At 46.9% G+C, this 25,057-nt stretch overlaps 1 protein-coding gene across 1 annotated transcript in view; it reads left to right on the top strand.

Moving 5' to 3' along the window:
• The first annotated feature begins 18,328 nt into the window (after positions 1–18,328).
• Positions 18,329–25,057, top strand: part of LOC144116329 (tachykinin-like peptides receptor 86C) — a 669,775-nt gene continuing 663,046 nt past the window's right edge. The window contains exon 1 of the mRNA XM_077651073.1: positions 18,329–20,463. Within this exon, the coding sequence (XP_077507199.1) occupies positions 19,988–20,463 (476 nt within the window). The 5' untranslated portion in view covers positions 18,329–19,987. The remainder of the gene's footprint in view (positions 20,464–25,057) is intronic.

The following is a 25,057-nucleotide window of genomic DNA, read 5'->3' as shown; positions in this document are numbered from 1 at the left end:
TCCGGTCAATACGAGTTTGATGCGACAAGTCATCTTATGAAAAAGGAACTCATGAACCTGTAAAAGATAATCAGCGGAAGCATTTGGTTTCCTATAAATTCCTCCGGTCAGTAAAGGCGGGCTTATAACTTTTATAACGCACCAGACACCCTCATATTTTGCTATGCCCTCTTCTTGATGAAATGGTACACCTTATTTTATTGCAATTGGTACGCCTCGCCCTCGACCACCCCGATCGGAACGAACTAGAGAATATGAAGGCTGTACTACCTCAGAATTGTGTACGTCTGAATAAAGCTATGTTTAACAAATAACTGCATTATGAGTTCTGCAAAGCAATCAGAGTTCTTCTGATTTGTCAGTTTTCTTCACAATACTGCGAGCATTGAATGAAAACAGTGTCACGGATCTCCACGGAGAACAGTCGGACCGAAAGAATGGACTAGGCGACAGGTGTACCCACACAGACGCACATTTAAAACACCCAACATGACACACACACTAGAACACAAAACTAACAAAACTAACACAAAATACAAAGAATAAAATTACACACGCCCCGGGAACACTGCTACCAGCGCCTACTATTAGCGTTCTACTGTTAGTGGTCGGCGTTTGTGCTCACGCTTGGTTCGATGCGGCTGCGGCGTTTTATGGATCCAGTAGCCGACGTCGAGGCGGCATTCGACGTGCTTGGGCTGGTGTCACTGGCGGCGCCGCTGGCTACGTCGTATAAGCTCTCGGTCCAAGCACCCGTGGAGGTGATGCCGGTGTTGCTGGCGTTGGGGGCACCACCCGGATGGGTGGCAACAGCTCTGGACACACCCCTGGCCGTAGCAGGTGGTAGCGTCCTCCGCTGACTCCCGGAACGGGCTCACTCATGGCAGGAAGTCCACGATGCGAAGCCGTAGAACGCGAGCTCACCGGAGTAGTTAGTAGCCGCCGTCGCTCTCTTCCAGCCGAAGCGTCCCTGGCCCGCCGGAGCCTCCGCTTCTCTGTTATTCCCTCCCGTGCTTCGCTCTCCCTCGCCCTTTTATAGCCTTGGCGTTAGTCCACGTAAGTCTAGTCGTCTTCTCTTCTCTACCAATCATCTCCCTGCACCTCACCCAATGCTTATACTTCATCTTCTTTTTTCTTCGGTTAATACACGTCGTCTTCTTCACACCTCTTTCCTTCATAATTTTATTTTAGACTCCTTATTATATGTGACAAGGCCCCCTTTCTCAAGAGTTCTTCCATGAAAAACTGCTCACGTCATACTCAACTTCAAGCCACCCAGCCAACCGATTATCTTCTGTGGCGATTCTGGACCCAGCACACAACACACCGCCGATGTCCAGCACACACCAAGAGCACTCCACTAACATAGCACACCAGACTGCGTTTTCAGAACACTAGCACACCACTGCAGTTGTCCGTACAGAGTCCTTAATAAACATGTTGGTGTCCACAACGCACTCCCTTGTATAATCACATAACACCAACCTCAGCAACAACAACAAGATAAATCCCAGAGATACATTAACGCAGCAACAAGCTACATCCCAGAGATACCTAGAGCTCTTCAGTTGACTCTACTCATGAAGTACGCTCCAACGTTATCTCTGCCTTTAATATATTCCACCTTAAATGAGTATTCTTGAAAGGTCAAACTCCATCTCATGACTGTAATATTGTTCATTTTGGCCTTGGTCCAGTATTCAAGCGGCTGATGATCTGTTTGAATCCTGAAATGTCTCCCATTAAGATAAATGTGGAATTTCTTTACTGCCCACGCCACCGCCAAGCATTCCTTTTCAACAGTGGAGTAGTTGCGTTCACTAGCCGATAATCTCTTGCTTGCAAAAAAAAAAGGATATAGCACGCGATTCTCTTCTTGCAAGAGTATGGTTCCTAAAGCTCGATCTGATGCATCAGTGTGAAGCACAAACTCAATATCCAGATTTGGAGCAATTCGAACGGGTGGTTTTGCCATATGCCCTTTTAACATCACAAATGCATTTTCATGTTCAGCAGTCTAATTCAACTTATTTCTTGCCCCCTTAGTGAGTTCCACAAGCTGATCGGCTATGTGGGCATAATCGTGAATAAAGTTCCTGTAGTATCCCGTTAAACCCAGGAACGACTGTACCTCATTCTTGGTCGTCGGTGTCTGGGCCTGCCGTATTTTGTCCAAGATGTCGTCTTTCGTCGCGATGCGGCCCATCCCCAGCTTCTGTCCGAGAAAAAAAATGGCTTCAAAGCACACCCTACATTTTGCCCGTATTATGGTCTACCCGGCTTCCTGAATTCTATCAAATAGTTTTTCCAGCATAATTACATGCTCTTCCCACGTATCTGTTGCCACTAGGAAGTCATCCATATAGTGTTATACATTTTGGAGCCAATCTAAAACCTTCCTTATCAGCTTCGTGAATATTGGAGATGCTGTCGTCAAACCAAAAGGCATGAATTTAATCTGGAATAAACCCTCCGAGCACGAAAAGGCAGTCTTCTCTCTAGACGAATCTTCCATTGGTATTTGCAAATACCCTTTATCTAAGTCAAATTTCGAAAAACCTTTTGTGAGCCACTTTAGCGAACACCACGTCAGCTCTTGAAATGGGTTCTGCATCGGGTACTATGATGTCATTTTGCCGACTAAAATCTACGCACAACCGGTTAGTACCATCGGAGTTTTTGACAACCGGGAGAGGCGCATTCTATGCTGACCACGACCTCTCAATCACACCAAGCTCTAACATATCCCGCACCTCATTTTCAATTGATTCTTGAACTGCTAAAGGTAGTGGGTATTGCTTCACGCTGATTGGTCTATCTGTAGAGAGATCTAGTCTGCAACATATGACATCCGTTTTGCCCGGAACATCCGAAAACACATCCCCTTTGCTTTGGAGTAGGGCCTTTATCTGTGATCTTCGGTCTTCATTCAAATTAGGGTTTATTAGCACCGTATCCCATCCTACAGTTTTCTTCCCACTGCGCGTGGGCACCTCGACATCATCTGTCTCCTCGGCTACTACCGAGCATGCTACCTTGGGGGCGCACTGTACGGGAACTCTTTCTTCGTACTTTTACAACATGCTTGCATGGAAAACCTTCTTGGTGTTATTTATCAATAACTCATAATCCACGTAATTTTTTTCTTCTGCGTCACAAGGTAAGGGTCCTTCCACTGCATCAGTAACTTATTATGATCCGTGGGTAGCAGGATGAGAAGCTTGTCGCCCGGATTCAAACTCCTGTGAGTGGCTTTCTTGTCATAGTAGCCCTTATAGCGTTCTCGCGCCTTTCCCAGGCCTTGATGTGCAAGCCTGCATGTTTCTTCCAACTTGTCGCGCAACTCACGAACGTACGTGTATGTCGTCTTGAGATCTGATGCAATCTCCTTATTAGCCCATAGCTCCTTGAGTATTGTAAGTGGACCTCTAACGGTTCTACCATACAGCATCTCGAAGAGCAAGAAACCAAGACTCGTTTACGGTACTTCGTGGTAAGCGAACAAAGAGCTGGGAGATATCTATCCCAATCAGTAGGTTTCTCCTGGCACATTTTCTTGGTCATATTTTTGAGGGTGCCGTTGAACCGCTCTAAAAGCCCATTACACATGGGATGATAAGGTGTTGTCAGTAACTGCCTTACTGACAAAAGGCGGTTAACCTCCTTCATTAGTTCCGATGTGGAGTTCGAGCCCCGGTCACTCAAAACTTCCCTCAGGAACCCATAACGCGAGAACATTTCCACAAGACCCTCCGCCACTTGGATACTGTCAATAGTTCTCAGTGGAATAGCGTCAGGATAACGAGTGGCCACGTCCACCAGAGTAAGCACATGTCTATTGCCTTTGGCGGATACTGGAGAGATCGGCCCCACAATGTCAATAGCCACTCGCTGAAACGGTAGGCCGATAGCTGGCATCTTGCCCAGAGGTACGGGAACAACTCGTCCCTTCGGAACTGTGCGCTGGCTCACGTCACATGAGCGAACAAAGCGATTAACGCAACTCTGAACACCCGGCCAAAAGATCTCCTCGGTGATCCTAGACACCGTTTTTTTAACACCCTGGTGTCCGGCCATAATGGCGTCATGTCCTAAGCGTCGCACGATCTCTCACTTATCTCTTGGTAACACCAGCTCTCGGACACGCCTTCCTGAACTAAATATGCATTCCCTGTGCAGAAGAACATTTACCAATTGATATTCGAATGACGTACGGCCCTTCTTTCTTTTCACTTTTTCCCCGACTCTTTCGAAGTAGGCCTTCAAGCTCGGGTCTTCGTTTGCTTAACTGCAATTTGGCCCGGTGTTACGCTCAGACACATCGTAACAGGAGTAGAGAGCATACGCTGCGTTGGTCGGGCTGTCGCTTGAGCTCTTGTCTAACGCAGGTGTAATAAATACAGATATCAGTGACCACCGCGCCACTTTTATGTGCATTCCGAAAAGTAAATTTCCTAATAGAAAAGTGACAACTAAATTATTTCGGGATATTTCGACAAAAAAACTGAACACTTTCAAAGAGGAAGTTAATAGTCATGATTGGAGTGACGTTCTCAATGAAACAGCTGCCGAAAGGGCTTACGCTTTGTTTTTAACGGCCTTTTTACGTATATACAACAAGTGTTTTCCTTATAAACATGCAGAGAAACGTAAGAACATTAGGAAGCCATGGATTACACCTGAATTGCTGAAGAAAATTCGTAAAAAGGACAAGCTTTACAAAAAGTTTGAAAAAACACGAGACCCTGACATATTTAAAGCGTTTAAAGTGTTTCGAAATAAACTGACGACGGAAATACGGAGAGCGCGTGATAAATATTTTTGTGACAAGTTTTCCTCTATGAATAAGTCAGATGAATTATGGAGGAAACTGAATGTACTTCTGGGCAGGTCTTCAGGTTCAAGCCCAATAACAACAATTCAGAATGGGGGTAAGGAATTGACAGGCATTGACTTAGCTAATGCATTTAACAGCCACTTTACAGCTATAACTAGTAATTTCGTCGATTCAAATACTCTTAATACTCGAAACGAGAAATCTATGTTCTTAACGCCAATATCAGAGTCAGAGGTGATATCGGTTTTCATGGGCTTAAATAACAGTAAAAGTGCTGACGCAGACGACATTGTAATAAAACCAGTAAAGTATGTGATAGAAGACATAGCAGGGTGCTTAACTCAAATATATAACCTTTGTTTATCTCAAGGACTATTTCCGAAGCAAATGCAGCTTGCCAAAGTGAGTGTACTGCACAAGAAAGGAAGTAAGAATGAATTTACAAACTTTAGACCCGTGTCAATACTTCCAGTTTTTTCTAAAGGATTTGAAAAAATGATTCTCTCTAGAATAACAAATTTTAGTGAACAATGCAATATTCTTCACGACGCGCAATACGGCTTCAGAAAACACAGATCAACAGAAATGGCACTGCTGGAGCAAAAGGAATTTGTTCTAGAATCTCTCGAAAACAAAGAAGTAGCCCTTGGGGTATACGTCGATTTCACAAAAGCTTTTGATTACTTAAATCACTCTATCCTACTGAAAAAACTTGAAATGTACGGCTTCCGTGGAACTGTGCTATCGCTTTTGACATCCTACCTAAATGATCGAAACCAGTACGTATATTTAAATGGCTACTCGTCCCATGTATTGCCCATTTCTGCAGGTGTGCCTCAGGGGAGTATTCTTGGCCCGTTTCTTTTTAATTTGTACTTAAATGACATCATAAGCATCGATCCTACGGTGAAATTTGTCATTTACGCGGATGATGTGACACTGTTGTTCACTGCAGCTAGCGCAGATGAGGTCATCACTAGAGCGAACAAAACTCTTCAGAAATTAGACATATGGGCCCAACTGAACCAATTAAAAATAAACGTTAGTAAAACGAAGGCTGTCCTATACCGTGCGAAAAACAAAATTATTAGCATAGACAGAGACATTAAGTTGAACAACACAAAGATAGAGATAGTAAACACATTCAAAATACTTGGAGTATATTTCACCGAAAATATGACGTGGGACAATCACGTGAGCCACGTTATCTCAAAACTGTCTTGCATCGTGGGAGTAACGTACGCAAACAGATATACTCTACCTCCAAAGGTTAAACTTTTATTGTACAATGCACTATTCCACTCACACATAAACTATTGCCAACTAGTCTGGGGGAATACAACCAAAGGAAATTTGCAAAAAATTCTGACTTTGCAGAAAAAAATGTTAAGAAACATTGAAAACGTCCCCAGAAGTCACCCTTCCCACCTTTTGTTCTCGAAATATTGCATAATGAAAATAGACAGCCTATACTCGCACGGCTTGTGTTCGCGTTATAGGACTGAAATAAAAAACAACACTCATTGTCTATTACGGTTGGCATCTCTTTGTAAAAGGACACTAGCTTATGAATATAGAAGCACACAGCCTTGGTTAGTAAAAACGTGCAGGACAGATTATGGACGACAAATGATAAACAGATTGCTACCACACTTGTTAAATATCTGTTACAGAAACGGCATCACTCCCGAGTTAACTTCAAAAAGAGAACTGAAATTACTGTTCATAGAAAACAATTCCTTCATATGATGGGGTATTTCTAGCATTTTGCATATGTACGCTGTACCTTTCCTTGAGCAACGCTTTTCTGTTCATGCGCATTGTTTTCTCCGTCTCTTTCCTTTACTTATGTAACGTTCTTGTTTTTTCGGGCTTTTTCTGGCATGTACTTTCGCTTATCACCGGTGTATCATACAGTTCAATTAGAATTGTTTTGTTTATTTTCCTTGTACAAGCCGATCTGACTTTGTAAACAAAGCATTTCTGTATTTTGATTTGTGTTGTTATTATGCCGCGCTGCCATTATTTTATTTTATTTTTTTTCCTTGTCCTCTCTTTTGTTTCTTGAATTTTTTGTAATCTGGGGAGCTGGGAACTAGTCAAGCTGAATTTTCAGCTTTTTTTCCCGCACTCCCTCACTTCATGAGTGAAATAAAGAATTTATTTATTTACTGCCGACGAGAAACTGACTGCACCCGTCTGAGCTGTCGCGGGCCTTTTCTCCTTGGGATGTTCTTCAACGTCGAGCATCCGCCACTCGGGATCGGGGTCTTCCACACTTCTTAAACCCGTAATGTTTCCCAGGATGAGATCGCAGATGGGTTGGTCTACGCATTTTGCCACTATCTGCCCAGTATAATATGGCTTGCACACTAGAATCCTGGCTTCAGGAAGGTACCTTACTGTGCCATCTACAAAAGTGACGGCCGACGCTTCCCCTGTAAGATCCTCGTCCTTCACCAGGCTTTTCCGAACCAAAACTGTGTTGGCTCTGCTGTCTCTAAGCACCAATATAGGACGGTCCCCTATTTTCCCAACCACCACCGGCATTGCTGCTTTCGACATGGGTGTTCCACTCACCGCCTCATTTTCCAGTGGCGTTTGCTCTCCTTTCAGTTTTGGAACTTCAGGTGGCGTGGCAAGTTCTACCCTAGAGTCGACAAAGCATGCAGCTCGGTCCTGCGTTCTGTATCGGCACTCGTCCAGAGTATGACTCCTCCTTTTACAACCTTGACATACAACTTGCGTTTTTTGGGCAGCGCTACTAGTCCGACAGTCAACTGCACGGTGTCCCACCTTGACGCAGAGAAAACACCTTACTGGAGCCCTAGATGCACCGCCATATGCTCTTGGTTTTGCCGCATCTGTCTCTAGGATATTCTTTCGTTAAAATTTAAGCAGCGCTAACCTTTAGGACGAATTCACAGAAGACATGACAGGACGGGCGCTGACTCCAACTATGTTTATTGAACACGTTTTTTCGTAGAACATATAAGACAAAACGAACCGTGAGCGCATGCGCATCTGCGACAGACCACGTGATGCGCATGCGCTCACGGTTCGTTTTGTCTTATATGTTCTACGAAAAAACGTGTTCAATAAACATAGTTGGAGTCAGCGCCCGTCCTGTCATGTCTTCTGTGAATTCGTCCTAAAAGTTAGCGCTGCTTAAATTTTAACGAAAGAATATGCATAACCAACTAGCCCCGCACGTGTTTTACTATGTCTCTAGGATCTTTTGGGTTTCCTCCTTTTCCTTACTCAAATTTCTTAGCCCTTGAGCCTCGAGGCATTGGTCTGCAATGTCGGCGAACTCTTCCAATGAACACACCTTTCTTTCAGGACTAGCGCCAGCTTTGAGCTGCAACTCGCTCAAATTGCTCTGTGACCAGCTTGTCATGCACCCCTTCAAAACTCTTTTCTGTGTTTGACATATCAAGCCACCTATCAAAATAGTTGGTCAGCATGCAGGAAAACTGCTTAGCGGTTTCCGAATCCTCAGGTTTCGCGGTGCGCAATCTCTAACAAAACCCTCTGCCGTAAGCCTGAATCTTTGGAGGAGCGCCTTTTTGAGTTTCTCTTATTCCGCGGAATCAGTAGCAGGCATCCTTCTAAACACATCCAGCGCATCTCCGACTAAACACATGCTCAATGCCATGGCCCATTCGCTGCGCTCCCAGCCTTGCCCCAAAGCTATCCGCTCGAATCATTGCAGATATGCGTCCAGATCATCTCTTTTGTCATCGTGGCAGCCATCAGGTTCCTTGGACAAACTCTGGCCACTCTAGGAGATTCTCTACCCGTTAAGGAACGCTGATCACTATCCATGATCTCCTCATAACCTCCCGCGACATGCGCCTGTTTCCACAAAAGAAACTCCTTCTCCCGTTCTATCCTTCTTTTCTCCTGTTCTTCTGCCTCGCGTGCTCTTCTAGCTTCTTGCTCTTCTGCCTCTCGAGCTCTTTTATCTGCTTCGCGAGCGGCTGCGCGTGCTTGCGCCCTTTTCTCTCTCTGACTATCTGCCTCCTCTTTCTGCCTCTCTCCCTCCTCGTCATAGAGACGCATCGCCTCTTCCTTGCTTACCATAGCTTGAGCGCCAGTTCTAACGTTCTTGCCAAATTCATACGTTCTGCCGTCGAGAGATCAGAAAAACTCGACACAAAGCAAGAAAGAAACAAAGAAATGAATCCTGGCACAGGCTCACCACTTATCTTTGTCACGGATCTCCCAGGAGAACACTCGGACCGAAAGAATGGACTAGGCGACAGGTGTACCCACACAGACGCACATTTAGTACACCCTACATGACACACCCACTAGAATACAAAACTAACACAAAACACAAAGAATAAAAATACACACGACCCTGGAACACTGCTACCAGCGTCTACAATTAGCGTTCTACTATTAGTGGTCGGCGTTCGTGCTCACGGTTGGTTCGGTGCGGCTGCGGCGTTGTATGGATCCAGTAGCCGCCGTCGAGGCGGCGTTCCACATGGTTGTGCTGGCGTCGCTGGTGGCGTCGCTGGCTGCGTCGTATAACCTTCCGGCCCAAGTGCCCGTGGAGGTGATGCCGATGTTGTTGGCGTTGTGGGCACCACCCAGATGGGTGGCAACAGCTCTGGAGACACCCCTGGCAGTAGCAGGTGGTAGCGTCCTCCGCTGACTCCCCGGTACGGGCTCACTCATGGCAGGAAGTCCACGATGCGAAGCCGTAGAACGCGAGCTCACCGGAGTAGTTAGTAGCCGTCGTCGCTCTCTTCCAGCCGAAGCGTCCCTGGCCCGCCGGAGTCTCCGCTACTCTGTTCTTCCCCCCTGTGCTTCTCTCTCCCTCGCCCGCCCTTTTATAGCCTTGGCGTTAGTCCACGTAAGCCTTGTCGTGTTCTCTTCTCTACCAGTCATCTCCCTCCACCTCACCCAATGCTACTCCTTCATCTTTCTTCTTCGGTTAATACACGTCGTCTTCTTCACACCTCTTTCTTTCATAATGTTATTTTAGACTCCTTATTATATGTGACAAACAGTGAGAGCGGAATTAAGATTTGTCAGTCGTTGGGTGCAATATAGACATTTTGGCATCATCGCTGTGAACTTTCAGGAGAGGTACCATTTTATAGTTTACTTCAACCCAAACATAAGGTTTTTCAATCATCTTCAGTTCATTAAGAAAAAGAGCTGATTTGCAGCCGTTGTCACGATCGGTTTTGACAGCTGCCAAAATTTCCGGCGCACATCACGAACAGATGCCGAGAAGTCTTCGGATACAGATATGCTTTCTTCCTTATACTTGAAGCAGTTCCGAATAGGAAACATTTTCTCCTCGAAATCATAAATGTTTAATATGACCAGACGGTCTTGGTTTTCGCGCTTTTTGTCGGTTCGGTGGATGCGCTCCACAGACTTAAAGTTCACACGAAAGCAAATCTCTAAATATGTCATGTTTCCCCAATATATTTTTTCTGACAAGAACATTGAACCATGTAGATAACATTAGACGACGCGCCGTTAAAGCTTCAGTCTACAAGTTTCAATGCTCCTCTTGTCAGAAACAATTTATCGGAGAACGCAGGCAATAAATGAGCGCCATACTAAATGCTCTTCGAGCTGTCGCAACAAGGAACCTACAGAAGGCAGTGGCGGAACATTTTAATCAACGCGGTCACAACTTCGATGAATTGTTCATTATTCAATCAGGCTTCAAATCTTCAAGGGACAGCAAATACAGAGAGGCACTTATAATCAACAAACTTAAAACCTTACAGCCAGAACGTGTAAACATATCCAGAGGAAACTTAGAATTTCCTGAGTACATTACGGCACTGCCGTAATTTTTAAACAGGTTTGGCACGTGGTCAAAGCATTTACCAGCACTTCATACTGCCTCTTACTCGTTTCTTTCACCTTACCCTTCCGTCCCAGCCCTACCTTGAAGCCCTCAATGACAATTTAATTTTTTTTCTCGCTTTGTTCAATTTTAACTTTACCTTATGCCCTCCTTTTCTTGCCATCACTTGTCAGGAACACTTGGCTTCCGCATTCCTTTCCACGCCCCACCCCCCAATTTCATTTCATGGTTTCTATGAACTCGCTCACATGTTTTCTCTTATTCCGTTATTCTTTCCACCATGCTGACTAATTCTTTATGAGAGTTTTCCAGGACAACACAGCCAGTCATAACAAGCTACCTCTCGCTGCTGGACACACAGCCTTTTAAGCCCATGTCCGCTATATCTCCACGCAGGACACCCCGCATTCCTTTGTGCTGAGCTGGTCTTTTTCTTTTCATAACTTTCAGGTCAACAGGTTAATCAACTTGAGCAGCCATCATGCCTGGGCAAGATTCACTATCCCCACCTTAATGCCATTCCCCACTTCACACTCTCCTGCCCTTCACCCGACCTTCCTCCTCGGAGTGATGACCCTGTATAAACCCGCCAATGAACTCTTTGCCCAGGCGAAGACAAGTCCTCGTGTCGAAACGTTGGCAAGCACCCTGAGGTTATCTCTCCTATGTTCAATTTCTGATTATTGGGAACCTTAATATTCGGTTAACTGAAACTGTTATCAAACGCATGTCAGTTTATTGTCCGATATATTTCTGCGCGAAAGTTGAGACCCTAATACCGTCACCGCATACCTGACTGCTGCACACGGTAAAGAAAGCGTACATTTAAGTATCATGTCCCACAGTGTTTGAATAGCTCCGTGTATTCTGTCTTCTAAGAACCAACATTAATCTGAAAACAAAAACTACACTTTATTTTTGCATCGCTACCCACTTCAATTTTCACAGTGTACACTTGCAGTGAATGAGCTGATGGTGTGCAGAACGGGAAATTTTTCCAGGGTGTTTGAAGTAGAAGAGTGACTGTACGGGAAGGAGGTATGCAAGTGAGGCGAGCTGGTCTACGAGCTCACTCGCAAATCTGGAGCCTGCGATACTCTGCTCAAGCTCCCTGACCGGTGACGAGGCTCTGTGCTAAAAACACATCATCAAGGCACAGTGCACACAGCTCCGTGATTCTTTCCAAACCCCACCCTCAACTAAGCGTCGCCCAGAATCATATTCTGCACAAGCTTCACACCAACACCCTTCTCACCAGAGCTCTCCTGCCCCTCTTTCGCGTGCGGTCTGAACGCTCCTGCTCCAGCTGCCTCTCATCCTATGCCAACTGGAGCACTAGTCTTTCAGGGCCCAGTACCCCTCAAAACTCGCTCCCTACCCTCTCCCCACCCCCTTCTATTTGGAGTATGTACCTGGCTGGCGTCGGGTCAACTAGGCACCAGCGCGCTCTGGAGCTTCATGCCCAGGATCTTTTGAGCGCGTAACATGTAGCTCTCTAATGAAGCGATTTTCTTTCTCTTCGTCTGTAGTGTGCATTCAGTGCTCACGTTCTTTCCAATATAGTAGTGCCTCAGTTTGCAGATGTTTTGCTAGGTGATTTCCTGTTCATGCTGTATTTACTTTCCCAGGTTTACTTTCCCTCTCAAGCCCCACGGCGCTGTGGTAGCTCTGACTATTGTTACGTTGTATTTCAGTTGGTATGAATAAAAATGTTATCATTATTATTTAACAGTACTCCCCTACTACTTTTCACCGTATATACCACACTTCTTTATTACCTCTCCTCCTGTGTGGATATTTTCTACTTTCCCATTTGGGTCACGCATTCGAGCAGCGTGCGGCGTGTCAACTTTATTCTCCGCCGATTCGACGTGCTCGGTACAGTCATCTAGAGTGCCCGACCAATCCCGCTTTCAGGCCTCTTATTTCAAAATTGGATTTGTACTACGTGTTGGATAACAATGCTGCCGGAAGATAGATGCCTTAACGCCCCCAAAATGAGCTAGGCTCAGGAATAGAGCAAATTCGGGGCGTTGAAAAGTACCCTCTTCGTTACACAGGAACAGCTGATGGACGGGAATGACATAGATAACCTCTATGTAATTTGCCTTATATAATGACTCCTTTGTTGCCCGCTGGAAGGGACGCTGAATTTTTTTTTTCAAATGTCAAGGTTTCTACGTTACTCCCAATATGTTTACGAGAAAAGTTAGTTTTATTAATTGGGTTCTAGTAGAATAAAGTTATCTGCACAGTGATGATTTATACTTTTTTCGCGATAGCGTTAAGCAGCTCGTGTCGCAGAAAAACCGGCGTCATTTATCGTGAGTGAAATATCCCCAGAGAAGCAGCCTGTAGGAGTCAGCTGGCCACCTAGGCCACGTGACCTTGCAACATCATCACCACCTGCCCACTGTGTCATGAGCCAGTTGCTCACTGTGGCAGGTGGTAATTAAAATAAATATTGGTTGCAAGAGGTTGCTCGGCAACAGCAAACTGGGGTCCACAAACCCTACCGGTGGAAGAGCCTGTCCTCCCAGCGCAGTGGTACATCGCTTAACAGCTGCGGCACTTCTTCACGAGTGGTATGAGGACTCCAAGGGATCTGTGAATGTTAAGTAGAGCATGACCAACATATATATATATATGGGCAATAACCCGTTAAGCTATTGCGTCATACCCTTGAGACGGAGCTTAAGTGTTTCTTCCATTTTTTGCATGCAATTTCTGCACATGGGCTCCTCGTTGGCGTCCAGCTAAATAAAAATTGCCTGGCGACGACATTAATAAATTTGGGGCACTGTGAATGGCATCTTACACCATTCAAGCATCGATTGATTTCAAGCAGCGGACACATTTGCGTTATGCATGTGCATAATGTGGGCTTGGCGTACGTTTGGGAATGCGCTGCATGAGCGCGGTAATAAACACATTACCGCAAGCTTTCGCCGTGGTCATATTGACGGCTTTCCGCAGATCCGCTCCGCTGGTTACGGAGACAAGACTTGTACGTAGTCCCCCACTGGCGATTCGGCAGAATGTGCAGCCTTTCACTGCTGTTCGAATGTAGTCGTTGTGTGCCACAAGCACTGTGTCCAGCATGCTTTATCGTAATGTGTTCCATGGTTTCATCCGGCATGCACAAAAGGCACAGTGTGAACAGGGAGCGACCAATCTGGGACATTGAAATTTTTTCGTCGAATACAAAACGCTACTTCCGAAACACAAATAATTGCGCATATTGCGCTGGCAGCGCTTGCGCTTGCTGCCAATTTCTAATCGGTCAGCCGCGTTTCATACATCCTTCATGGCCTCCTGCATCGTATCTGAATACACCAGTTAATGTTGAATACTCTTTTTCCTCCTCTTTTCTGCACATGCTTTCAGTTTCTGGCCTCTAAGGAAGACGTAACTTGAGCGTTTCGCGTCGGAAAACGTGTCCTGATTCGTTTAAGTGCAAATTCGCGCTGGAATGCAGCGCAGAAAAAAACTACGAATATAGGCGGGTGAACATGCTCCCCTGAGCCTCTGTAACGAGAAAAGAAATGAGCGAGAAAAATCAGCTAGCGTTTCTCTTTTTACCGTACAGAGAGTAATATGCGTACAAAGCCAAGGGTCCCACATCCGGTGCATTAGCTTAGCGGCTCCAACGGAGCGCGTAATGGGGAAGGGTAGTGAGAAGACGTTGGTGCGAAGCCGAGCAGAGAATGTCTTCTGCTTTGCCGTGTCAAGAAAGGAGCGCTATGGGGCACCGTTGCAACCCCGTGACGTGTCTCACAGCCACATCTCTCTGGGGTCGTTGCGCAGGTGTCGGAGAAACGGTCTTCGCGTTCCTAAATCGTGTAAAGCGCGCCTTCCTCCTCCCATATCCCGTGAGACTGCCATCTCGAACACCCGCGTTCAGATCACAAAGGCACCGTCCGTACGTATCCTTCTCCCCAACCCTCGGGCGTAGCATCCTCACTGGCTATCTAGATCGTGGGATAGTTTTTTGCGACCCCACGGCCAAGCAGGAAGTACTTCAAAAGTGTCAATAACAGCTGTCGCAAAAGAATTACTCCTTACCCACACGAATACTTTGAAAGACTCCGAGATTTGTTCAGCTCCGTTAATCACATCCTCGAAAAGGTGCCTTGTATAGTGGTTGTGCTCGGCGTGCTCGTAAACAGCAGTGCGTTGCTCTTCTCTGTCTGCATGGTCACACGCAACGGCAGTGGCTCCGGCACTCTCGATGCGTTGCTTGCACTACGATAACAACTGTAGCTACGGACGACGCCAAGAAAAGACGAAAGCCGGAGTGTGGTAGCACTGCTGACAGAATAGAACTAGAAGTACTCTTACCCGAATCCTTAATGTTTGAAGAAAAGCGTCATTCGGTATGGATGCGACGATTTCCAGTTTTATTCATTTGGTGGCGTAGCACGCGTCGTGTCTTCGTTTGTGCTTTGCGTCGTTCTTAAAGCTATTTTACGTCGTGCAAGCATGCCTTGTCTGACCAATTGCTGGCTCTTCAACTACTTTGGCGATGGCCAGCCACGCAGAAATCCACATTCAATAAATGCTCATCAATCCTATCTCTCTCTCTCTCTCTATGCCGGCGGCAGAGATCGACTCAGTGCTGGAGCGATCTCCACAGAAGCGAGCCACACACACGGAGCGTCAAACTGAAAAGGGAAATGCGAAGCAGGACGTGTGCGACTGAGAGCAATAATGAACGGATTACGGGCGCTTTTAAGGTGGCTCCAGCGCTTAACGAGCTGCCGTAGACACAAATGCGGCAGCCGTTATCCCCAATTCTCGTGCGCAAGGAAAAGCTTTCTTCTCCGCTTCGAATCCCAAGAGCCAACGGAAGATGCGAGGAATGTGGAATGCAGCGATCGTAAGGAGCTTGGCCGTCTCTCAAGTGTGGTTGGGGGATTTACAAAAATTTTAAAAATTCTGCCTCTCCTAACCATGCATTTCAGACGCGTGGCCGTTGGTGCTTATGCCAAGTGAGTGCAACTATTTCGGCTACCGTGCAAAGCCACAGCGAAGGCTGGTTCCAACGCAATCCAAGGGAATAGAGAAGCAGAATTCTTTTCTGCAGATAAAGTTGGAACTCGATACTGTTGTCGAAGTGGACTGCAGCCTCAATTTTTTGAACAACACATTAGAAACCGTCCCTTGATAACAATCGCCTTATTATTATTTAATAAGAAACCTAAACATAAAAATGATCCGGACAACTTGGTGATCTCCATATGCATTCCCGGATCGCACGCGGGACTGGGAAAGCTACTCGTTTGTTCACCCTACACTCTGAACGGAAAAGAGAGTTATCTGTCCTCTGTTGAAGTGAGTGTACTAGAAGACAGCTTACTTCCTTTTTACTGCAATTCAGGCATACTTGTCTTTAGTTGGTTTGTTCTTTAGGGGGTTAAACGTCCAAAAGCGACTCAGGTTATGATGGATACTGTAGTGCAGGAGTCCGGACAATTTTGACGACCTGGGGTTCTTTAACCTGCACTGACAACGTACATTACACGGGCCTCTAGCTTTTCGCCTCCATCGAAAATGCGACTGTGGCAGCCGGGTTCGAACCCGCGTCTTTCGGGTCAGCAACCGAGCACCATAACCACTGAGCCACCGCGAGAGCGCTATTCGTGTTTAGAGTGCGCAGGACTGCACTGCAGAGTGAGATTTACAGAGATCACGATTAATGGCGCGATATGTCATGCAATGTTTTCCAGCGTTTTTGATTCGCGAATTATAAGGCAGCGAAAACTCCGGGGACAATGTGCACTCAAAAATTGAAGTAGCTTTGCTCAGTTGTTTCGGTGAGTAGCATGACCGACTTTCTGACGGGTGCACCCGGCTGAAGGCGGTTGTGGATCTCGTGACGTCCGTACAACGTGTGCGAAGCTGTGCATTTGTTGCCGTTTCTGGGCCTAGCGGAAGGAAGAGGCCATTTCATGCAGCCACCCATGCTGGATCACGGCACGACTCGCTGAACTTCCGCATGACAGAACCTAGCGTGAGACGACGGAAAACTATTCTAGGACCTCAACAAACCATGGCACAAATCAAACGAGCTTAAATCACGGAGCGTCAGGCTGGCATTCAGAGAAAAAGTAGAGAACCGTAATTTCCGCTGTACAGTCTGCACCCGGCGTGCGCAGAATTTCTTGCTGAATTGTCCGGGCCCAAAACATAGTCCACAGTGACCGAGTGCTCCGTCCGCGGACACGTCAAGGGCGCCGAAAAGTCAATGTTTATCGTTCTGTCTTTTTTTTTGGTGACCGCACTTTCTTTTTTCACTCGCTACAAAAAAGAGAGCATGCATTCTCACGACCGGTAATAATCTGCAGTATCTTGGCTCTTGAAGCAAACAAGCTCTATAATTTCCATACGAAAGACGGCTTCTTCTTCACTACCTCCTTCAAGCTGATTCTTTTTTTTCAGATTAGACGCTTGTAGCCCTCACTGACTTCGCAGCCTTTCTTCTTGTGAGGGGAACAGCATAACATTGCGTTGGCCACTTGTGATAGTGCCTGCGGGGCTACGCGCATGCCTGGGGATGGCAGGCGCCGATGACCAGTCACATGCTTTATTTTCAGTGGGGGTTGTAAGGAGAAAGTATACACGATGTTCTTCACAAGGAGTCGACTGCTAGCGCCGGTAATTACGTGCACTGCCAGTAAACTGTGCGATGTTAATATCCGCAAATACAGCAAAAGAGGGGGCATAAGAAAATCGTGACAATGACATTTCGCTACGAGTACAATAGGTGGTTTTGAACACCAAAATAAGGTATTGTAATAAACAGAAGGTACTCAGCATAGCCTAAAATTCAACATTTTAGCGCGTATAGTCTGTGGACTGCAGATCGAAAGTTACGGTACCTGGGCCGATATATTAGAATCATTCTTTTCCCTCTTCTTCAAGAGCGGAAATTTGAGCTTGTCGTTAAGGCATTACGGAACTGGAAACAGCGCAAATCCACAGAGACGGAGGCAAAGAATCTCGCAGCACAAAGAAAGCGCTCGTCTTGTCTGTTTTATTGCTTCCCAACTTGTGTCTTTGCACTATTCCAATTTCCGTCGTTCCTTCTTCCTGTTTTACTGTTATGATCTATTACGTGGGCTGGTGACTTCTTGCGACTGCGCCGGGGCGTATAAGCCTATCGAGCTATGTTTGCCTTAAACATTATTAGCGGATAGTCCCGATGGAACAAATGTGCCACCTCACTTAAGCCGGCTTACAGACACCGGTGTAGTCGCCACGTGTCAAGCAGCTTAGGTTAAGATCCTGAGCCGTGGATAAAGCTTGAGTTCAAAGGAATTTTTCAAGTTTGTTTTCAGTGCGACAGGAGGACACAAACAGGGACTGGAACGGAACGCGCCTTCTTCTATGTATTGTTGTTTCCCTGAGAACAAGCGAACAAATGCGCCCACTGCAGCCGAGCAGCGTGTTGTGAGTTGAAAGGAGACCCGCCTAGCTTTTTCAAACTGAGCGCGTCCCGCGTGTAAGCCAGGCGGCAGCGCGATCTGGTGACGCCGAGCACAGAAGCGACTCCCCCGTCGTCCGCTGAAGGAAAAAAACAACGAAGCCACGCGTTCTGTGAGCGAAATCGATTGAACAACTCAGGCAAGCCCCCGCCGCGAGTCATTCGCACGGCAGCCTTCGCGCGGGACGTCCGTCGGCTCTCGCAGGAACACGGCGACGCACAGAGCGCACGGCGGGTCTGCGGTCACATTATTTCGGGCCGAAAGCCTACCAAGCACGTGTCCCTCCAGTGGCGTCGCATCCAACCAGACAGTGAACGTTGTGAGACAGTGCTGGCGTGTAGTGCAAAGCACCGTCGAGTCTGACTGGAATATTGCTCCCTGAAGCCGGCTGGGCCCCCCACACACGTGAGCGCTGATGGTGTACATTAGCATTAGCGCAAACAAAGTGAAAGGTCTGCGCAGTTCGCGCCAAACAGCTGCGCGCCATCCAGGTAAGCTCAGCGAGTGTCCCAGCTACACCATTCCAAAAAAGACTGTCTATTGAGACGACCCATAAAAGAAAAACCGGATGCCGGATTCGTATCACTAGCCACAAGAAAAAAGCTCGAGTGCGGGAACTTTTTGCTTAGCAGAACTAAATGCACTCGCTTTCTTAACTTTTCGCGCTATCTCAATATTTACTAGGTGTAATTCGCGGTACGCTGCTCCAGGTAATGTGGCTCTCGGGTGCTCCGCCTTGAGCAAATGCTTCAGATGGAACGTTGAGTTTCGCAGCGGACAAGATTTCTGCATGTGCTAGAACCGTTCTCAAATCCTGTCAAGCACCCGTATCTGGTTACAAATCGCAGAATATTTTTTATCAGAAGACAATATGAGGCTGCAATATTTATGGAGATTGCCCTGTCTCTCCCTGACCTGTTGTCGGTGCCTATAATAAACTGTCAGATTTCCTTATGTGCTACTCTTGGTAATTTTTTTCCAACAATCTGTTGCGGTGCCAGATTCGTTATACTGGCTTTAAACGGAGGACTGAGGTTACTCGTCTCCTAGAAGAACGTGGTATATAACCAGCATATTTAGAGCAAAATTTCTTATCACTTCGGGTATTCAGAGCGAACTGCTTTCTGAAAAGCGTCGCTATTACATGTCTATCGCCAGCCACCTTGCATCTGTGTGTTCGCAGATGCTCTGAAAGTGGCTTTGTATCCGCAACTTTTAAGCACCCGTGTTATCATCATATCTACTGCATATAAATATGGCTGTCCAGGTCTCGTAGGAGATGCAGGAAGAAGCTACAAGCTTGATATTCCTTTGGCAAATACCACACGCCAAAAAATGGGGACCAGCTCTTAAGTAGTCCTTCTAAGGAAAAATACTCCACAACTCGTCATTTCGCCTCTCAGCGAAAATGGAAGAGAGGCTTCGGGAACCTGGAAACGCTATGTAATAGCTAAAGTGAGTGCCGCATCTCGGTGATCATCTGAGTCCTTCTCATTGTGAAATTTTGGCAGGCTTCGAATCATCATCAGACAGTGAAACTCTACTGCGACGCAGCGTCGAGCGTACGTTTTAAAGCAACTTTACGCGAGGGTATTGTCACTCGACGCCTTGTAACCGCAAACGGCGCAACAGTTCTCGCTTCCTTTAACTCGCAATTGTCCCTCACGCATGCCACAGCCCGCGTGCAGTCGTGGAGGTCTGCGCGATAACAGAGCTGAGGGGAGACAATAAAGGGAGCAGAAAAGCAATGCAACAAGTCCGAATACGTCGTTAGAAACATTGTTTTCGACTGCCACCGCTTGTTCAGTGTAGTTCTCAATGGTTCTCCTGGAGGAAGACATCCTTATGGACCGCTTGCTTAACGGCTCCTTGGTGGCCGTGGACAACGCGTCCGTGCTGCGCACTCTTCTCGAGTCCCTCAACGACACCGCCCCGCGCACCCGGGCGCCGGTCATTGACGTTCAAAGCCAGCGACAGTGGGTGCTCCCCTGGTGGACGCAACTCGCGTACGCCTGCCTCTTCGGATTCATGGTGGCCGCAGCCGTGGTGGGAAACGCCGCGGTGGTGTGGATTGTCTTGGCGCACCGGACTATGCGCACGGTGACCAACTACTTCCTGCTCAATCTCTCGCTTGCCGACGCGTTCACTGCCACGTTCAACGCCATCTTCAACCTTGTCTACATGCTCGAGAGCCACTGGGCCTTCGGGGAACCCTACTGCGTCTTCAACAACTTCGTGGCCAACTTGACTGTGTCCTCATCGGCTTTCACCATGGCAGCCATGAGCATAGACAGGTGAGAAGCTGTGTGCCGCCGCATTTCATCCGCACGGATACTTTGTCTTTAGGGTCTTTTTTGCTGTTTCATTGAGCTCTCACATTCCTCCATGAAAAAAAATTGTCGGCAACTAACTATGGCACGCAGGCCTCACGCGGCCTCATCGCGTGCGGCTCGCGTGTCCGAAAGAAACGTCTTCAGGAAATAATTATAAGAGATCGAATGTCTTTCTCTTGGCTCACTACTGCGGTGTGCCGACTGCAGAAGTAAAAAAATTTCGCGTTGGAGTGTGTGACAACGCGCCGTGTCGTTGTCCTTGTCTATTTGTTCTGTGTGCGGTTCCTGCGCTTTCGTTAAAAAATTCATGCACAAACTTGTCCACCTTCTGCAAGCAGGCTAGAAAGAAGCCCTGGAGACCCGCAAATTTTTTTTAACGCGCAAGCATTACTAGTCGCATAACGAGAAAAGCCAGTGGCGTGTGTAAGTGTGAGTGAATACTCGAATATGGTAAAAAAAATCACAGCCATCGAACGCAAAAGGGTGACGTCACCAAGCGGTCGTATGACCCACACAGCAAGCCGAGCACCCTCATTTCAGAAAATTATATAAATGTTGTTTTTCTATATATAATCCTCACTGACCGACCTCAATGTTGGGCCAGATTTCCCGACAACACTCGTACAAAAATTGTGACCAACCGTTTGCCGTACAGCGTTTCAGGTGTTGCATGCAGCTTACACATGCTGCTCAAGTTGGATGGAGGCTAGCTTGCGACATAGGTTCAAACCGACGACAGATACACCTTGAACTGTATACCTTCCCAGGCTCTCTGTATTTTGTCTTAAGGCGTGGTTGCGGTATCCACCGAGGTGTGAAGGAGTTACTGCGTGATTTCTTTGCTTCAAAAATCAATTTTCATAACAAAATTTGATGCAACCGTTAGTCGTACAGCGTTCCGGGTGGCGTCATGCGGACACGTGTGTGTGTGGGTGGTGGGTGAGTGCCGTGTACCCAGGGACAGTAATGCTGTTGCATTCCCGCACGTAAGCAGTCTTAAGTGTATGTGCTGAAATTTCTTTTATTGGAATGTTTATTGTAAAGCAAGAAAATCGATGGCAGTTAAGGGTAACACACTGGATTCCAAGAGAAAAAAAGCTTAGCAGGGGCCGGCAAAAAGTTAGGCGAGCGGATGAGATTAAGAAATTTGTGAGGATGCGGTGGCCGCAGCTGGCACAGGACAGGGTTAATCGGAGAGACATGGCAGAGACCTTTGTCCTGCAGTGGGCGTAGTCAGGTTGATGATGATGATCTTTACCGCCACCTGGCCCAACGGAGCGCCTTTTCTAGCCTAACAACCACCGGTTTGATTAGTGGAAGCTCACAGCTTGAAGGGGCCTCATAAAGGATTGAAATTAGCGCAACCGGAACGCGTAAATTGCCCTGTTCCGCGCACAAATGAAAACAGTTCTCACCTATTCGTGGATTGGTGAGTCGGATAAAGGTTCTGACGAAAGCATAGCTAGAGGAAGCAGCACTAAAAGACGAGGATGAATACCTCTAGCCATGCAACAAGACCAACGAGCCCAAACCACAAATCTAGTAGATTTGACGAAAGCCTTGCTTCCATAGGGGCTGTTCAGGCAGCTTGAGTTGAGAGGTACATGGAGCTTTCATCTCCACAGGATTCGAAATGTGCGGTGCTGCTCCGTGAGAGCTATCAGCACAGGAATCTTGTAGGCGTACCATCAAAGTACGCAGCAGGCCATGTAGATGAATAGCTGTGTGGAGATGAAGCGCTGAGTTACGGTGCACAGAAGAGAGATAAGGGTAAACACGCTTTCCGGCATGACGCGCGTGTCCTATCGGCCCTCTTCAACGCGCCATCCTTCAGTCCTTCTTCTTCACAGAGCTTGTAAGCGTCAAAAAGATGGCCGAAAACCATGGGTAGAAGTGAAGGGTTGAAACTGACGCCACTTTTTTCGGGGCGAAGAGCAATTACGTCCTTAGGGCGATACTAGGGATTGTACATTAAAAATTTTCGTGGATAGCCGCAAGTGTTTACTGCGGCAGGGTCTGACGTCACGGATAGAGGGTGGTGCGGACGTCAGCAGCAACATTCGTTGTGCAGGTAGGTGTGCTGCGTTGGCATAATTTTGAGCAGCATTCGTTTATGGCCACAGGTCGTGTTGCGGTTGGTTGCGCCTAGCGGTACAAGTAGATAAGCGACTTGAGTTACCACGACTAACAATGACAGAAGCGGTGGGCAGCGGCCTTGGCGCGGCGGAAGTGGACGCCGTCGGCGATGAATCTGCTGTGCTACTTGCATTGCGCTTCGGTAAAATTGATCACTTCTTACGCGGTTCTTAACCCGTATGCTTGTCCTTCGTTCGCGCTGCGAACATTGCAAGAACGAACGTCTGCAACGCGTCCAGTTTCTATCATACTTTACACAAGGGTTGTTAGACGTGATAATTTAAGTTTGTGGTCTCAAGTTGCTGAACCCGGGTGCATCGTTGAGAGAGCACAGTCACCCGGTATATGTGCCGCTGATGCTTGCGTACCAAAAAAAAGAAAGACAAAAAAGCTGCTCTCTGTAGCCTACAGAGCGAGCCGCGTGGCGCGATGTGGCCAAAGCAGCGCAGGCAGGTAGCTTTAACGCGAACGCAATGTATGGCTCATCGTCAAAGAAAAAGAGGCGTCGCTGACAGCGAAAGTGGCCACAAAAAATCCCACATGACGTCACTGTGGTATGACGCAACCGGGTTGCTGCTTGGCGAACAAAGGTGAACCAAGCATTTGCGTCTCCTTACGACGGTGTGCTAATGATTAGGCGTGTATAGTCCAAGGTTCGACGGAACACCGTCTGGTCAGGGCGAAGCATGATTTATTCACAAATGAAAATTGGGTCACTGACCAAGTCGAAAGATGAAAAACGACGTTTCGGGTCCCATACGGGGCCCTTGTTCACAATGAGGCTGTCACAAAAGAAGGAATGGTTATATACGCTTCAGAATCTTCTGCAATCTTTTCACGTAGATAGGATGTAGCGTGCCCTGATTCTTGTTTAGCGTGTTGGCCGTTGTCTGGATGATTAGGGATTCTAGATGAAGTCTTGCAGATAGGTTTCTTTCCGTCGCCAAGATTTCCACCTTGCAGCGACTGCCCCTCCGTCTACATTGGGGAAACCGGGAACTTCCAGCGGCGCATGAAGGAGCACCAGGGCGACGTCAGAAACAAGCGCGCAGCAAAAAATGCAGTTGCAGAGCACGTGCTGTCCACTGGCCACGAGATTGGCTGGGATGAGGTGGAAATCTTGGCGACGGAAAGAAACCTATCTGCAAGACTTCATCTAGAATCCCTAATCATCCAGACAACGGCCAACACGCTAAACAAGAATCAGGGCACGCTACATCCTATCTACGTGAAAAGATTGCAGAAGATTCTGAAGCGTATATAACCATTCCTTCTTCTGTGACAGCCTCATTGTGAACAAGGGCCCCGTATGGGACCCGAAACGTCATTTTTCATCTTTCGACTTGGTCAGTGACCCAATTTTCATTTGTGGATTAGGTGTGTCATTAGAAAAGAGAAAAAAATAAATGAAAGAAAGAACAAAAAAAAGAAAACAAAACCGCACAAAACAATGCTTTGGCATTGTTCAGCACGTATCATCGTTTATATTGCAATTCTTTTCATGTTTAACGTGACCTAAAGTCCAACTACAGTTCACAAACATCGTTCGGTTGATAAAACCGAAAGAACATTAGAGGATGAATCCAATTACAAATTATTTAGCGGTCGTAGAGGAATACCACGCGGTTATTCGCATATTCTAATGTCTAACGCATCAATTTGATGCAAGAAAATACTGAATAGAAAAAGGTGTCGATAGTTCTTTAAATACTTTTTTCTTCGATTTTCAGTTTTGAATGTTCTAGTATATGAGACTTTATTCAGTGCCGGTTAAAGTAAATCCCTCGAAAGCGACGCAGTATCCGTAGGGTCGCGGAAAAGTCACGTGGTGCTTTTCCTAGGTTTCGAAATTTATCTTATCGATGATCGTTCAGCATCTGCATAGCGCTCAGTGCAAATACTACACGAAAGGCCACTCCGATCACGTACAATCGAAGACAAAATCTGTGAACCACGTATTCCCCAAGCGAAGCCGATAACTCTACTATTATTCGGTGGGCTGAGACCACAATTGTGGAGATGAAAGAACAAAAATTTGACTTTTCACTTCCACAAGTGGGGCCTCCAGCCGCTTGATAAAAGTAAAGCTAACGGTTGTATACAGGGTCGCCCTTCTAGCTTCAACAAGCGAGCGGCATGGCCGCGCTCTTCAGAGCGCCATGCAGTATATCCGCTGCATGTGTGCATCAAAGCGAAGTGTGGCTGACGACGAGAAGCACCAGCTCAGAGTCCCTCTACGCCCGCGCCACTTTGCTGTGTTGCGCGCCCGTGTCGGAGGCACTGGCCAGCCGGAGAGCGCAGCCACACATCTCGCGTGTTCAAACTAGCAGTGGGCGACCCTGTAAAAGAAGCGCTTATGAATGCAAATTCGCAAATGAGAAGCAGAACCACTTGAAATATTCAGCGCCATAGCGGAGGG

Source organism: Amblyomma americanum, chromosome 1 (assembly GCF_052857255.1).
Source record: "Amblyomma americanum isolate KBUSLIRL-KWMA chromosome 1, ASM5285725v1, whole genome shotgun sequence".
Classification (NCBI taxonomy): domain Eukaryota; kingdom Metazoa; phylum Arthropoda; class Arachnida; order Ixodida; family Ixodidae; genus Amblyomma; species Amblyomma americanum.
Note: the sequence above shows the minus strand (reverse complement) of the source record. Positions and strands in the feature narration are given on the sequence as shown.